At 44.5% G+C, this 17017-nt stretch overlaps 1 protein-coding gene across 6 annotated transcripts in view; it reads left to right on the top strand.

Moving 5' to 3' along the window:
- The window catches only part of LOC115129510 (nck-associated protein 1-like), a 69584-nt gene that overhangs the window by 38465 nt on the left and 14102 nt on the right, over positions 1–17017 (top strand). For all 6 annotated transcript variants that reach the window (XM_029659974.2, XM_029659964.2, XM_065018257.1 and 3 more), the window contains 6 exons: positions 5120–5239; positions 7812–7951; positions 8762–8893; positions 11370–11588; positions 14334–14464; positions 14810–14907. In XM_029659974.2, coding sequence (XP_029515834.1) covers positions 5120–5239; positions 7812–7951; positions 8762–8893; positions 11370–11588; positions 14334–14464; positions 14810–14907 — 840 coding nt within the window. The remainder of the gene's footprint in view (positions 1–5119; positions 5240–7811; positions 7952–8761; positions 8894–11369; positions 11589–14333; positions 14465–14809; positions 14908–17017) is intronic.

The raw sequence follows: 17017 nt of genomic DNA, 5'->3' as shown, positions 1-17017 counted from the left end.
ACAAAATATTTAAGTTCCTTTTTGAATGGTGTATGGTAGTTGGGGCCAGGTGCACCGGTTTGTGTCAAGAACTGCAACACTGCTGGGTTTTTCACACTCAACATGATTCACCACCCAAAGGACATCCAGCCAACTTGACACAACTGTGGGAAGCTTTGGAGTCAACATGGGCCAGCATGCCTGTGGAACGCTTTCGACACCTAATAGAGTCCATGTCCCGACGATTTGTGGCTGTCCTGAAGGAAAAAGTGGGTGCCACTCAATATAAGGAAGGTGTTCTAAATGTTTTGTACACTCAGTGTAATATATGCCATTTAGCAGACTTTTATCCAAAGCGACTTAGTCATGCATGCATTTTTATGTATGGGTGGTCCCGGGAATCAAACCCACTATCTTGGCATTGCAAGCGCCATGCTCTACTAACTGAGCAACAGGGGACCTCTATGGATGTTGTAGACTAGAGCATGAACCTGCAGGAGCGAGTCACTGCTTTGATGTTTGCAGAGAATGACAGAGTGTTGTCGATGGTCATGCCAAGGTTCTTTGCACTCTGGGAGGGGGACACAGTTGTCCACCGTGATGGAGAGGTCTTAGCGGGTGCAGGTCTTATCTGGGAGGAAGAGCCGCTCCGTCTTCTCGATTGGATTGAGCTTCAGGTGATGGGCCGACATCCAAGCTGAGATGTATCTCTGCGTGCCGGGCAGACATGTCGCCACCTAGGAGTGTCATCCGCATAGCAATGATAGGAGAGATCATGTGAGGATTTGATGGAGCCGAGTGACTTTGTGTGTTGACAAAAGAGGAGAGGACCTAGAACTGAGCCACTGGGACACCAGTATTGAGAGCATGTGATGCAGACTCCTCTCCATGTCACCTGGTATGAGCAACCTGCCTGGTAGGACTCAATGCAAAAGCCTGAAACACCCAGCCTTGAGAGTGGAGAGGACAATCTGATGGTTGGCAGTGATGAAGGCAGTGGATATATATCTAGGAGGATGAGAATAGAGGAGAGAGGGTTAGCTTTGGCAGAGCGGAGAGCGTCCGTGACACAGAGGAGAGAGTTCTCAGTTGAGTGAGCCGTCTTGAAGCCCGACTGGTTAGGGTCAAGAAGATCGTTCTGAGAGAGATAATGAGAGAGTTGGTCATAGAAAGTGTGGTGGAAATTCAACACCAGGGACACTTAAAGTCGAGGTTAAATGAATCACTCTTTTATGAGCAAGCTTACAACAGGTTACAAAAAACTCTGCACACCGTGCAGGTCTATCAGAAGCTCCCTTGGGGCAGTCCCAGCAGTTTTCTTATATACAGCTATACTGTACACAGACAAGTTATATTTGCATGATTTAGCATGATTAATGAATCATTACCGGTGGTTCGCACATGTTGCTGACCAATACCTCATGAGGATTTCTCTCTCCAAGTTGAGACCTTGAAACTGAGATACTTTGGTTGTTCCCATAGCAACAATCTGGGAGTCCTGCCGAGTTGCATATCAGTGATAGTGAGGATTCCTCCATACACAATCAGTCAGTCACCTGCATGAACCTATCTAATTGGTTATTAGAAAAGTAGCATTGATTTGGGGAAAGGGAAAGGGGGATACCTAGTCAGTTGTACAACTGAATGCATTCAAATGAAATATGTCTTCCGCATTTAACCCAAACCCTCTGAATCAGAGAGGTGCAAGGGGCTGCCATAATCGACATCCACGTCTTCGGCGCCCAGGGAACAGTGGGTTAACTGCCTTGCTCAGGGGCAGAACGGCAGATTTTTACCTTGTCAGCTCGGGGATTCGATCCAGCAACCTTTCAGTTACTGGCCCAACGCTCTAAGCACTGATTTTATACACAAAAATAACATTACACTCACAAAAGCATGTTCAGGGTTTTGGAAAGAGAGGAAAGAAGGGGTACTGGTCTATAGCTTTTGACATTAGAGGGGTCAGGAGTTGGTTTCTTGAGGAGGGGAGCAACATTGGCCATCTTGATGAGGAATGGGAGAAGGTCTCCAGAGATGGTCTGGAGAAGGGCATGGGGTCGAGCGAGCAGGTTGTCAGGCGGCTGGACATCACTAGTTGCAGGATTTAATACGGAGAGAGAGGGGAGAAGGAGGTCAAGGTGTAAGGTAGTTCTGTAATAGTGGGACCAGTGGACTCCGTAGGCTGAGTGAATGAGGAGTGGATATTGTCAACCTTCTTTTCAAAGTGGTTGGCAAAGTAATCCGTGAGGAAGGAGGAGGTGGAGGATTAAGGAGGGAAGAGAAGGTGGAAAACAGTTTCCTGGGGTTAAAGGCAGAAGCTTGAAATTTAGAGTGATAGAAAGCAGCTTTAGCACGTACACAGAGGAAGAGAAGGTAGAGAGGAGGGAGTGGAAGCATGGTATGTCCTCCGAAAGTTTAGTTTTCCTCCGTTTCCGCTCAGCTGCCCGCAGCCCTATTCTGTGAGCTATTCTGTTTGACCAGAGTTGTTTGTGGAGACTGTGTGACCAGTTTTAGAAAAATCAAATCAAATTTTATTTGTCACATACACATGGTTAGCAGATGTTAATGCGAGTGTAGCGAAATGCTTGTGCTTCTAGTTCCGACAATGCAGTGATAACCAACAAGTAATCTAACTAACAATTCCAAAACTACTGTCTTATACACAGTGTAAGGGGATAAGGAATATGTACATAAGGATATATGAATGAGTGATGGTACAGAGCAGCATACAGTAGATGGTATCGAGTACAGTATATACATATGAGATGAGTATGTAGACAAAGTAAACAAAGTGGCATAGTTCAAGTGGCTAGTGATACATGTATTACATAAGGATGCAGTCGATGATGTAGAGTACAGTATATACGTATGCATATGAGATGAATAATGTAGGGTAAGTAACATTATATAAGGTAGCATTGTTTAAAGTGGCTAGTGATATATTTACATCATTTCCCATCAATTCCCATTATTAAAGTGGCTGGAGTTGGGTCAGTGTCAATGACAGTGTGTTGGCAGCAGCCACTCAATGTTAGTGGTGGCTGTTTAACAGTCTGATGGCCTTGAGATAGAAGCTGTTTTTCAGTCTCTCTGTCCCAGCTTTGATGCACCTGTACTGACCTCGCCTTCTGGATGATAGCGGGGTGAACAGGCAGTGGTTCGGGTGGTTGGTGTCCTTGATGATCTTTATGGCCTTCCTGTAACATCGGGTGGTGTAGGTGTCCTGGAGGGCAGGTAGTTTGCCCCGGTGATGCGTTGTGCAGACCTCACTACCCTCTGGAGAGCCTTACGGTTGAGGGCGGAGCAGTTGCCGTACCAGGCGGTGATACAGCCCGCCAGGATGCTCTCGATTGTGCATCTGTAGAAGTTTGTGAGTGCTTTTGGTGACAAGCCGAATTTCTTCAGCCTCCTGAGGTTGAAGAGGCGCTGCTGCGCCTTCTTCACGACGCTGTCAGTGTGAGTGGACCAATTCAGTTTGTCTGTGATGTGTATGCGGAGGAACTTAAAACTTGCTACCCTCTCCACTACTGTTCCATCGATGTGGATAGGGGGGTGTTCCCTCTGCTGTTTCCTGAAGTCCACAATCATCTCCTTAGTTTTGTTGACGTTGAGTGTGAGGTTATTTTCCTGACACCACACTCCGAGGACCCTCACCTCCTCCCTGTAGGCCGTCTCGTCGTTGTTGGTAATCAAGCCTACCACTGTTGTGTCGTCCGCAAACTTGATGATTGAGTTGGAGGCGTGCGTGGCCACGCAGTCGTGGGTGAACAGGGAGTACAGGAGAGGGCTCAGAACGCACCATTGTGGGGCCCCCGTGTTGAGGATCAGCGGGGAGGAGATGTTGTTGCCTACCCTCACCACCTGGGGGCGGCCCGTCAGGAAGTCCAGTACCCAGTTGCACAGGGCGGGGTCGAGACCCAGGGTCTCGAGCTTGATGACGAGCTTGGAGGGTACTATGGTGTTGAATGCCGAGCTGTAGTCGATGAACAGCATTCTCACATAGGTATTCGTCTTGTCCAGGTGGGTTAGGGCAGTGTGGTTGAAATTGCATCGTCTGTGGACCTATTTGGGCGGTAAGCAAATTGGAGTGGGTCTAGGGTGTCAGGTAGGGTGGAGGTGATATGGTCCTTGACTAGTCTCTCAAAGCACTTCATGATGACGGAAGTGAGTGCTACGGGGCGGTAGTCGTTTAGCTCAGTTACCTTAGCTTGCTTGGGAACAGGAACAATGGTGGCCCTCTTGAAGCATGTGGGAACAGCAGACTGGTATAGGGATTGATTGAATATGTCCGTAAACACACCGGCCAGCTGGTCTGCGCATGCTCTGAGGGCGTCGTCTGGGCCTGCAGCCTTGCGAGGGTTAACACGTTTAAATGTCTTACTCACCTCGGCTGCAGTGAAGGAGAGACCGCATGTTTTCGTTGCAGGCCGTGTCAGTGGCACTGTATTGTCCTCAAAGCGGGCAAAAAAGTTATTTAGTCTGCCTGGGAGCAAGACATCCTGGTCCGTGACTGGGCTGGGTTTCTTCTTGTAGTCCGTGATTGACTGTAGACCCTGCCACATGCCTCTTGTGTCTGAGCCATTGAATTGAGATTCCACTTTGTCTCTGTACTGACGCTTAGCTTGTTTAATAGCCTTGCGGAGGGAATAGCTGCATTGTTTATATTCGGACATGTTACCAGACACCTTGCCCTGATTAAAAGCAGTGGTTCGCGCTTTCAGTTTCACGCGAATGCTGCCATCAATCCACGGTTTCTGGTTTGGGAATGTTTTTATCGTTGCTATGGGAACGACATCTTCGACGCACGTTCTAATGAACTCGCACACCGAATCAGCGTATTCGTCAATATTTCCATCTGACGCAATAGAGCGTGGCGGTGTGTGCTGTTCAGTCAGTGTGTACTGTTAAGGGTTGGATACCTATGAATTACAGGTTCACTCAGACCTCTCTACCTACCTTAGAACCTTTTGCTATTCACAAACCGCTAGATCTGTTTGACATTGACAAATACTGAAGGAGTTAGATCTGGGACCAGGCTAACAAACAGCCGTTCACCTAACCATCCACCAGCCAATCTCCTATAGTGCAAACTGATTTACCCTGGATAACATTTTCTTCCCCTTTTCCGTCCTTCCTACAGAGGCATCACATAGGCGACCGTAGCTTGTCCCTGTGCAACATGTTTTTGGATGAGATGGCTAAACAGGCCCGCAACCTCATCACAGACATCTGCACCGAGCAATGCACGCTCAGCGACCAGGTGAGGTCTGTTGTCATGGTGATTAATCACAGTGCACGCTCAGCGACCAGGTGAGGTGCTGTTGTCATGGTGATTAATCACAGTGCACGCTCAGCGACCAGGTGAGGTTCTGTTGTCATGGTGATTAATCACAGTGCACGCTCAGCGACCAGAGGGCTATATTACGATACAAGCTTGATCTACTCAGGATTTTCTAAAGCTAGCCAGCTTCACTTAGCTTCTCTTTCCAGATCAGGCTTCAGCCACACTACAATGGTGGATATTGCTCGTTCGCCTACCGCTAACTCGAGTAGGCTTGTAACTGCTCGTGCATGTCGCACGTGGCTAGTCGAAGGCTGAACTCTTAATTTATACAATGCTGAAACATCAGTCTATGGGCGAGTCAGTGCAACATTTTAATTTGTGCCAAAATTTAAATGAAAGACGAGTCGTCTTGCAAATTCAGCAGGCTATGGTGTGAAATAGGCTTGTTGAAGTGTCCTCTTTATTTTATTACGTATCGTTAAGGCAGTCTTTATTTTATTACGTATCGTTAAGGCCGTCTTTATTTTATTACGTATCGTTAAGGCCGTCTTTATTTTATTACGTATCGTTAAGGCCGTCTTTATTTTATTACGTATCGTTAAGGCCGTCTTTATTTTATTACGTATCGTTAAGGCCGTCTTTATTTTATTACGTATCGTTAAGGCCGTCTTTATTTTATTACGTATCGTTAAGGCCGTCTTTATTTTGTTACGTATCGTTAAGGCCGTCTTTATTTTGTTACGTATCGTTAAGGCCGTCTTTATTTTATTACGTATCGTTAAGGCCGTCTTTATTTTATTACGTATCGTTAAGGCCGTCTTTATTTGATTACGTATCGTTAAGGCCGTCTTTATTTGATTACGTATCGTTAAGGCCGTCTTTATTTTATTACGTATCGTTAAGGCCGTCTTTATTTTATTACGTATCGTTAAGGCCGTCTTTATTTTATTACGTATCGTTAAGGCCGTCTTTATTTTGTTACGTATCGTTAAGGCCGTCTTTATTTTATTACGTATCGTTAAGGCCGTCTTTATTTTATTACGTATCGTTAAGGCCGTCTTTATTTTGTTACGTATCGTTAAGGCCGTCTTTGTCTTTGCTTATTAATGTACAAGCACCTTTTTCCCCACTCCTGTGGATAAAATAATTTCATTAGGCCAAAGTCCTACACAAGTTTTACTGTGCGTGAAGTTTAAAATGCATTCTGTCATTACGAAATGTGTAATGTATTTTAACTTTTTTTTTTACTGTTTGCTAGGAGTGGTCTGGGTCTGCTCTCGTGTCATTCCTAGCTTTCTCATTTATTATAATTACTGAGAAGGGCCGGTCTCCCAGACACAGGTTAAGCCTCGTCATTTAGGCCTAATCTGAGTCTGGAAAACAGGCCCGTAAGGTACATTGAGTTCATGCCTTGTTATCTGTGTGTTGGAACTATTGTATGTTAGTATGTTGGACCTATTTACTAGCTATTTAAGTTTTTCAACTGATGACTGACTCAATGTAGGTCTTAAGTCAGATACTTTTCAAAATTCTATTTCTGTCATGTACAGGTAAATAGGCTTGGGCGGTATCCAGATTTTCATATTGCTATACCATCCTTCTCGCATCTTGGGATTTACTGTATTACCGGATAACACAAGGGTGCGCTAAAAACACAAGAAAAGCCCATTGGGCCGCTATTACCAGAATGCTAACAGAATTAGCACGAACTAATAGCAAAATCATATAGAAGCTGTTAGCTAAATGCTAACGTTTGAAACCAAACATAAGCTAATTGCAAAGACCGGCAAATCCAGCTCATAAAGTTATAAAAGCATAGCCTGTTGTTACTGAATCCCTTTTTCAGTGAGTGTGGACATTTTACAAGTGAAAGTGGACGGGAGAAATTGTGCAAATGGAGAAAGTTGTGATGCATGCTTTACTGAAAGAAGAGCAGCGTGTGTACACGGCGTAGATGGGAGAAGGAGGAGGGAAAAAACACTAGTAGGAAACACAGGGAAAAAATGGCGTCTGTACAGAACGCATCCAGATCACTTTGACTTCTGACAGAAAGCCATTAAGATATCTGATGGCAAACATTTAGTAGTGAATTGTATCCAAGTGTAATAAGTTCATCAGCTCATGTGCGCCGCACAGCAGAGACTCTGATAGATATAGAACACTATGGGTTCACCAGCTCCTGCTGTCTCCTGTTGTGCTATTTACTTACAAACACCTGACTGGATCAACTGTTCTAGGGAACTATGGTAAGCTTCATCATTTAAAATAATGTGACAGGTAAAATGAAGAATGCAATCTGCTTTATCTCCTAACGTATTGCACAAGTTGACTGCAGGTAATAACTTAAGTAGCTACAAATGTTCACATTTATTGAAAAACGATTGAAAAATCATTTGTATACCGCCCAAGCCTAGTAAATAGAATACCATATAGCCTACATTGTGCACGTCCCAACTAAGTGCCTTGGAAACATAATTTGTCACTTCATTCCTTATTGGTCTGTGAGTGTTAAAGGGGGTTTCCTGTCCCTGCTGTGCTCCTGTTGCAGCTGCTGCCAAAACATTGTGCCAAAACCATCAGTCAGGCGGTGAACAAGAAGTCAAAGAAGCAGACGGGGAAGAAAGGAGAACCTGAGAGAGAGAAGCCTGGAGTAGAGAGCATGAGGAAGAACAGGCTGCTGGTCACCAAGTAAGTAGTGTACACTCTGTAGGGTCTCTAAGTAAGGTTAGGGACTCTTTCCCAATGTGTCTATGCTCGATTTGGAGGAATCAAGAAAAGATGAAATGGAGACATTTACATTTGTGTCACTTTTTTCCAGCGTGACTTACAGGAGCAATTACGGTTAAGTGACTTGCTCAAGGGCACATCGACAGATTTTTCACCAAGTCTGCTCGGGTATTCGAACCAGCGACCTTTTGTTACTGGCCCAACGCTCTTAACCACTATGCTACCTGTTCCCCTCCCCCCTCTCCATGACCACCTATCCACTTTCAGATATTTTCAACAGGGCACTGTTATTGGATGGTTTTGTAAGTCATGGTCTGTGTGTGTCCCAAAAGGCACCCTATTCTCTACAAAATTCACTACTTTTGACCAGAGCCCTGTGGACAACGGTCAAAAGTAATGCACTACATAGGGAATAGGATGCCATTTGGGATGCAGACATGGTTTTGCAACCTCATCTTCCACTGTGTGTTAAAAATATCATGCTAAGATTTACTGACATCACTTGCCCTCCCTGCTCTGGGTATTCCACTTGAATTTGGTCCAAAGTCTACTACTATACTCCTAATTCTCAGCGTCCAGTAAGCTGCATACAAACAGACCATGACCAGGGCTAGGATAATATAGATTCAGGTCTGGGCTAAAAAAGTGATGTGTAAAAACAACATTAACTGTGGTGCTGGAGGAACTTAATCCATCTGCTCTGTCACATATTTCCCCTTTAATCTGAACAAAATGAGGTTTTAATGTCTGCCTAACTGTCTGTGTTCCTAGCCTGGATAAGCTTCACACAGCGCTATCCGAGCTGTGTTTCTCCATCAATTATGTACCCAACATGGTGATATGGGAACACACCTTCACTCCCAGGGAGTACCTCACCTCACACCTGGAGATCCGCTTCACCAAGTGAGTACACACACGCATATGTATGATCGCACATGTGCATGAACACACACACACACACAAACTTAGGGAATCCAAACACCAATCCTCACAGGAGGCTATGAGTGAATTCCTGCAGATAGTCTGATGGCTTCCCACTGTCGTGTCTTTGGCTATGCCGGATTAAGTGATATGACATGCTATTCTATAAAATAATTTCTCCGTAATTAATATTACCTGATTGAGCTAATCATGTAAATGTAGTTAACTAGAGAGTCGGGGCACCACAAAATAATATTTATAGAGCTGTTATCTTCCGAATAAACTCTTAAAGACCTAGTAATATTTTACATCAATAGCAGTCAATATTAATCGTCACCTGAATTCAGTCTCATCTGAAAGTTGTAAATTCTTGGTTATCTTCACGAACCCTGGCTAACAAGTTGAATCAGCAATACAAAATTGGGTTTCATTATTTATTTACTAAATACCTAACTAATCACACAGAATTACATATACAAAGAATGAATTATACCTTGATTACAAATTACGTCATAAAGGAAAACGTCCCTGGCGGGCGGAACAGATATGACAGCTGGTTACACACAAGAAAAGGGCTGGGTTTGAGTGAAAGAGCGGGAAGACTGAGGGACAAAGGAAGAAGCTGTGCTATCGTAAATACAGTATCTTATGCATTCTAAATTACCACCCTTTGTGTGATAGACGGGATACTCTGTCTGTTCCTTCCTAACCCTCGTTTGCAGCTGCTGTTGCTAACTCAACGGCTAGGAGGTATCACTTCTGTAGTGAATAAGAGTTCAAAGTTCATACCATTCGCAACCAAAGCTCACGCTGATGTTGTCTTCGTTCTGTAGTTATTATCTGAACCATTCTGACATCAGACCGTCGTCCTCGGAACAGGAGGTTACATTTTCGTCAAGGGCTTATATAGTGGAGGGAGACAAGGGGTGTGTTTCATAGTTTACAACCTATGTATCTTCACGTGGGCGGGCCACTGAGTCGGGCTTAATTCACTCATGAAAACCCAATTCTCACATTTTAGAAGCAAAAATCACATTTCATCCCATCACGAATAATTTCATATTCAAACATTTAAATTGAACAACAATTCCTGTGAATCCGATAACTCTGATGTGTAGACTTTACACTAGAGTTTGTCATCTTATCATTGATGAGAATGTCTCAGATGACAACCGAACTGACATCATATTCATTAAGTACCACTGCATATGTTCAATTGGTCGGGTTACCAGAATATAGTTCATTTCCCCCACCTTCTGGTGTTCCCAGAATCTCTATGTTAACCAAGGGGTTTTCAAATGCAACATCAGTAGGGTAGAGAGAGGAAAAAGGGGGGAAGAGGTATTTATAACTGTCATAAACCTACCCCCAGGCCAACATCATGACACCACTGTGTTGTAACGTTAGCTGGTCAGTTATGAAATCTGTCTCTCCTCCCCAAACACCAATCCATTGACTATCTCATGCAAAAGGAAGGAGGCTTAGTTTGTTGTTATAAATCAAGGAACATTGTCATCCATTTGTTAATTTGAATTAAAATCCCTAGACAGAGTTGAACAAAAAACCTCTCTGGGGTTTATGATGTGATTTATTAGTCCAACAGACAAATGTTTTTTGGGGTCAGAGTGATTTTTGACATGCATCCAGAATGGGGCCTGACCGGTCCAATGAAATAAACATTGTGCTGGAGAGTAACAGGTATTTTCCACTGTGGGAGTTGGGGTTGTGACGTTGGTGCTTTGGCTGGTGTGTGTGTGTGTGTGTGTGTGTGTGTGTGTGTGTGTGTGAGAGAGGGGTGGGTGCGTTGGCTGGCCCCTCCACAGTGCCGTGAACCCCTCCACTGTCCAGGCTTCCCACAGAGGAGAGAGCTCACACACATACCCAATTACCGCCACTTACCACTCCGCCCTGCTCCTCCAGATCAGTGCAGGATAAAAGTTTTACTGCTCTTAGGTTCCCAGTTCCCAGCACACTTCAGACAGAAGGGAAAAGTGGCTAGTTATTTACAAAATGTTCCTCATGCTCGGTCAGGGTGTGAAAAAGCGTTTTACCACTTGTTGCGCCATAGTTTTTTAACCCTGCCATGTTGGATCAGATCTGCCCACTCCACACCAAGTTATCTACGTAGAAATACGGAAAGGTTAGGCATTAGGGAAAACAATACAGCCATTGTTGAACGTTGTTGAAGAGTCGCCCAAACTCCCTGGAGTCCATGTAACTAACAGTAACAGGGATAATCTGCTGTTGTAAATAGGATTTTATAAGTAAGTACATTTGATTGATTGATCCCTATTATTCCAATGTTAACTGTTGGATCTGCCAGTCAAATATCAAATTCCTGGACATGATGAATTCCCTCTCTGCATCCCTGTCAGTGAAATATAAAGAATTCTTCATCATGCCTTTGATTGATTGATTGATTGATTGACTGATTGATCCTGTTTTGTTCCTTCTCTAGGTCTATCGTGGGGATGACCATGTATAACCAGGCGACCCAGGAGATAGCCAAACCATCTGAGCTGCTGACCAGTGTCAGGGCTTACATGACTGTGCTCCAGAGCATAGAGAACTATGTTCAGATAGATATCACCAGGGTGTTCAACAACGTGCTGCTGCAGCAGACACAACATCTGGACAGTCACGGAGAACCAACCATCACTAGCCTCTACACCAACTGGTGAGTCCTTAACCCTAACCCCTTAACCCTCCTAACTCCTTACCCTCCTAACTCCATACCCCCCCATAACTCCTTACCCCCCATAACTCCTTACCCCCATAACTCCTTAACCCCCATAACTCCTTAACCCCCATAACTCCTTACCCCCATAACTCCTTACCCCCCATAACTCCTCACACCCCCCAAAACTCTTTGACCCCCTAAACTCTTTGACCCCCTGAACTCTTTGACCTCCCTTAATTCTTTAACCCCAAAACCCCGAACTCTTTAACCCCCTTAACCCAAACCCACCATCACCAGCCTCTACACCAACTGGCACAAGCAATACATTCACAAAACAATACAAATGTCCTCTTTCTGCCTGTCTATGAATAACAGATTTAGGCCTTGATTCAAACAAACGCAAATAAATGTCCTGTGCACTGCGATTGAGTTTGAAAGGGGATTTCTGCTTGAGCCAACATCCTCGGTGAACCATCAATCAATCAAATTAATTTATGATGCCCTTTTTACATCAGCTGATGTCACAAAGTGCTGTACAGAAACCCAACCTAAAACCCGAAACATCAAGTAATGCAGGCGTAGAAGTACAGTGGCTAGGAAAAACCTAGGAAGAAACCAGACTATGAGGGGTGGACAGTCCTCTTCTGGCTGTGCAGGGTGGAGATTATAACAGAACATGGCCAAGATGTTCAAATGTTCATAGATGACCAGCAGGGTCAAATAATAATAATCACAGTGGTTGTAGAGGGTTCAACAGGTCAGCACCTCATCACCTCAGGACTAAATGTCAGTTGGCTTTTCATAGCCGATCATTCAGAGTATCTCTACCGCTCCTGCTGTCTCTAGAGAGTTTAAAACAGCTGGTCTGGGACAGGTAGTACGTCCGGTGAACAGACCAATTCAGTTTGTCTGTGATGTGTATGCCGAGGAACTTACAACTTTCTACCCTCTCCACTACTGTCCCGTCGATGTGGATAGGGGGGTGCTCCCTCTGCTGTTTCCTGAAGTCCACGATCATCTCCTTTGTTTTGTTGACGTTGAGTGTGAGGTTATTTTCCTGATGACACCCTACGAGGGCCCTCACCTCCTCCCTGTAGGCCGTCTCGTCGTTGTTGGTAATCAAGCCTATCACTGTAGTGTCGTCTGCAAACTTGATGATTGAGTTGGAGGCGTGCATGGCCACGCAGTCGTGGGTGAGCAGGGAGTACAGGAGAGGGTTCAGAATACACCCTTGTGGGGCCCCAGTGCTGAGGATCAGCGGGGTGGAGATGTTATTACCTACCCTCACCCCCTGGGGGCGGCCCGTCAGGAAGTCCAGTACCCAGTTGCACAGGGCGGGGTCGAGACCCAGGGTCTCGAGCTTAATGATGGGTTTGGAGTGTACTATGTTGTTAAATGCTGAGCTGTAGTCGATGAACAGCATTCTCACATAGGTATTCCTCTTGTCCAGATGGGTTAGGGCAGTGTGGTTGCGATTGCGTTGTCTGTGGACCTATTGGGTCGGTAAGCAAATTGGAGTGGGTCTAGGATGTCAGGTAGGGTGGAGGTGATATGGTCCTTGACTAGTCTCTCAAAGCACTTCATGATGACGGAAGTGAGTGCTACGGGGCGGTAGTCGTTTAGCTCAGTTACCTTAGCTTTCTTGGGAACAGGAACAATGGTGGCCCTCTTAAAGCTTGTGGGAACAGCAGACTGGGATAAGGATTGATTGAAATCAGCTCTTGCCTTAACAGGACAACAGTGTAGAGAGGCTAGCACTAGAGTAATGATCAAATATTTTGGTTCTAGTCAAGATTCTAGCAGCCATATTTAGCACTAACTGAAGTTCATTTATAGCTTTATCTGGGTAGCCTGAAAATAGAGCATTGCAGTAGTCTAACCTAGAAGTGACAAAAGCAAGTTTATCATTTTTGCATTGTTACGTAGATGGAAAAAAAGCTGTCCTTGAAACAGTCTTGATATGTTCGTCCAAAGCGAGATCAGGGTCCAGAGTAACGCAGAGGTCCTTCACAGTTTTATTAGAGAGGACTGTACCACAATTGTCAGATTCAACAGAAGATCTCTTTGTTTCTTGGGACCTAGAACTAGCATCTCTGTTTTGTCCGAGTTTAAAAGTAGAACAGTTGCCGCCATCCACTTCCTTATGTCTGAAACACAGGCTTCCAGGGAAGGCAATTTTCACCATGTTTCATCGAAATGTACAGATGTGTGTCTTCCGCATAGCAGTGAAAGTTAACATTATGTTTCCGAATGACATCCCCTATAGGTAAAATATATAGTGAAAACAATAGTGGTCCTAAAACGGAGCCTTGAGGAACACCGAAATTTACAGTTGATTTGTCAGAGGACAAACCATCCACAGAGACAAACTGATATCTTCCCGACAGATAAGATCTAAACCAGGCCAGAACTTGTCCGTGTAGATTTGGGTTTCCAATCTCTCCAAAATAATGTTGTGATTGATGGTATCAAAAGCAGCACTAAGGTCTAGGAGCACGAGGACAGATGCAGAGCCTTGGTCTGACGCCATTAAAAGGTAATTTACCACCTTCATAAGTGCAGTTTCAGTGCTATGATGGGGTCTAAAACCAGACTGAAGCGTTTCGTATACATTGTTTGTCTTTAGGAAGGCAGTGAACGTGATCTCTGTGAAAATCTGAGAAATGTATTGATTTGAATCCCAGCCTTGATCATGCCTTCCATTCAATGACGCAGACACCATACATTCTCTCTGTACTTCAGGTATCTGGAGACCTTACTGCGCCAAGTAAGTAACGGACACATTGCTTACTTCCCAGCCATGAAGGCTTTTGTCAACCTGCCTACGGAGAACGAACTCACCTTCAATGCAGAGGAATATTCTGATATCTCAGGTAAGCTTCATTACTTATATTGTCCTTTTAGACACCAATAGACATTCATGTTACTGAGAGTGAGTCAGATGATTTACTATCTAGCATATTTAAACATGGCTTTTTTATAGCAATAGCAGTGTTGGATGACACAAGGAATCACTGACAAAATATTACCATCTTATGTCGGAAGGATTGGGATGAAACAAAAAAGCATGTATGTTCGACATTTGTGGACGATAAAGCCCCTTAAGTATACAGATGATGTATACAGAAGAAGACATCTTGTGTTGGTTTAAAGCAGAACGCCAAATTTCCGTTGGACATTTATTGGACAATAAAGTCATCTTCTTCTCCTCTTCTCAGAAATGCGGTCCCTGTCAGAGCTGCTGGGGCCCTATGGGATGAAGTTCCTCAGTGAGAGTCTCATGTGGCATATCTCCTCCCAGGTGGCCGAGCTCAAGGTGAGGGGTCATGGAGGTCAGGGGTTACAGGTTGAGGACCATAGGTAATCCAGGGTTAACTCAGGGCAGGCTGGGGCATGTTCATTAGGGCACTTGGCCATAGCAACAAAAAAAATATACATATATTTTTTTGGGGGTCCAAATAGTCCCATGCCAGTTTAGGACCACATTGTTCTGTTTGGTGCCTAATGAACACGTCCCTGGTTTCTCGCTTCTCTAATTCCTAGTGTGCTCCAAAAGGAGACCCTGTGCCCTATATCAGGGGTGTCAAGCTCATTTTGCCTCAGGCTGCAATCAGTCTTCAATGAAGTCCAGAGGGCTGCACTGAATGTTTTAAATATTTAATTGCCAGTATACTGGACAGTCAGTAAATTGTATGAATGTAGGTCCATTATCATTTCTACACAGTTTTGATTTGGTTATACTAATTTTAAAGTATATCGATTTGTTTTATTATTTTTATTTTTTAACTCAAACCGGTGCTGGTTTGGACCTGTATGTTTGACACCCCTGCTCTATATATTGTACTACTTTTGACCTAGGCCCTATGGCGGTCTCCTATGGGATCTTGTCAAAAGTAGTGCACTTATATAGGGAGTAGGGTGCCATTTGAGATACTGCCTTGTATGAGCCAATAGAGGTTAGAGGCTCTTTCCAGAAGCAGAGTTTTTTTTCCCCTGGAAACAGAACCAGACCCACAGCGGAGCACATTTGTTTGTTTCTTCATTATTCGTTAATGAGGTGTTTCCCAGAGAAGAGCAGAGGCAGTGGGGGTTTCTGTTAACCTCTTACTGCTGACTGACTGACGATGGATCAGGTTCCCTACCTACCCTCACTGAATTTTGGGTAACTAATAAGAATTCTGTTTAAAAAAAGAGGACCACGGAATTCTGTAGGGTCAGCAAAATCTTTTTGATTAGTTCTTACACTGAACAAAAATATAAACTCAATATGCAACAATTTCAAAGATTTTACTGAGTTACAGTTCATATAAGTATATCAGTCAATTGAAATAAATCCATGAATCTATGAATTTCACATGACTGGGTGGTGGTTGGTCACAGATGTGTTAAAAAAAAAAAGGTAGAGGCATGGATCAGAAAACCAGTCAGTATCTGGAGTGGCTACCATTTGCTGGATATTGGCGGGAACTGTAACAAGCTATCGTACACAGCAATCCAGAGCATCCCAAACATGCTCAATTGGTGCCATGTCTGGTGAGTATGCAGGCCATGGAAGAACGGGGCCATTTCCTTGCGACATGGGGCCGTGCATTATAATGCGGAAACATGAGGTGATGGTGGCGGATGAATGGCACTACAATGGGCCTCAGGATCACGTCACGGTATCCCTTGTGCATTCAAATTGCCATTGTTAAAATACAGTTGTGTTTGTTGTCCGTAGCTTATGTCTGCCCATAAAATAACCTCCCCGCATCCAGCAAACCACTTGCCGCCATGACATCATACACGCTGTCTGCCATCTGCCCGGTAAAGTTGAAACCGGGTTTCTTCCGTGAAGATCACACTTCTCCAGCGTGCCAGTGGCCATCGAAGGTGAGCATTTTCCCACTGAAGTCTGCAGTCAGGTCAAGACCCTGGTGAGGACAACGAGCACGCAGATGAGCTTCCATGAGATGGTTTCTGACAGTTTGTGCAGAGATTCTTCAATTGTGCAAACCCACAGTTTCATCAGCTGTCTGGGTGGCTGGTCTCAGACGATCCCGCAGGTAAAGAAGCCGGATGTGGAGGTCCTGGGCTGGCATGGTTACACGTGGTCTGTGCTTGTGAGACCGGTTAAATGTACTGCCAAATTCTTTAAAATTTTGGAGGCGGCTTATGGTAGAGATATGAACTTTAAATTCTCTGGAAACAGCTCTGGTAGACATTCCTGAAGTCAGCATGCCAATTACACACTCCCTCAAAACTAGACACATCTGTGGCATTGTGTTTCGTGACAAAACTGCACATTTTAGTGGCCTTTTGTCCCCAGCACAAGGTGCACCTGTGTAATGATCATGCTGCTTAATTAGCAACACCTGTCAGGGGAATGGATTATTGTTGCAAAGGAGAAATGCTCACTAACAGGGATGTAAACAAATTTGTGCACC

The sequence above is a fragment of the Oncorhynchus nerka genome, linkage group LG1 (assembly GCF_034236695.1).
Source record: "Oncorhynchus nerka isolate Pitt River linkage group LG1, Oner_Uvic_2.0, whole genome shotgun sequence".
Classification (NCBI taxonomy): domain Eukaryota; kingdom Metazoa; phylum Chordata; class Actinopteri; order Salmoniformes; family Salmonidae; genus Oncorhynchus; species Oncorhynchus nerka.
Note: the sequence above shows the minus strand (reverse complement) of the source record. Positions and strands in the feature narration are given on the sequence as shown.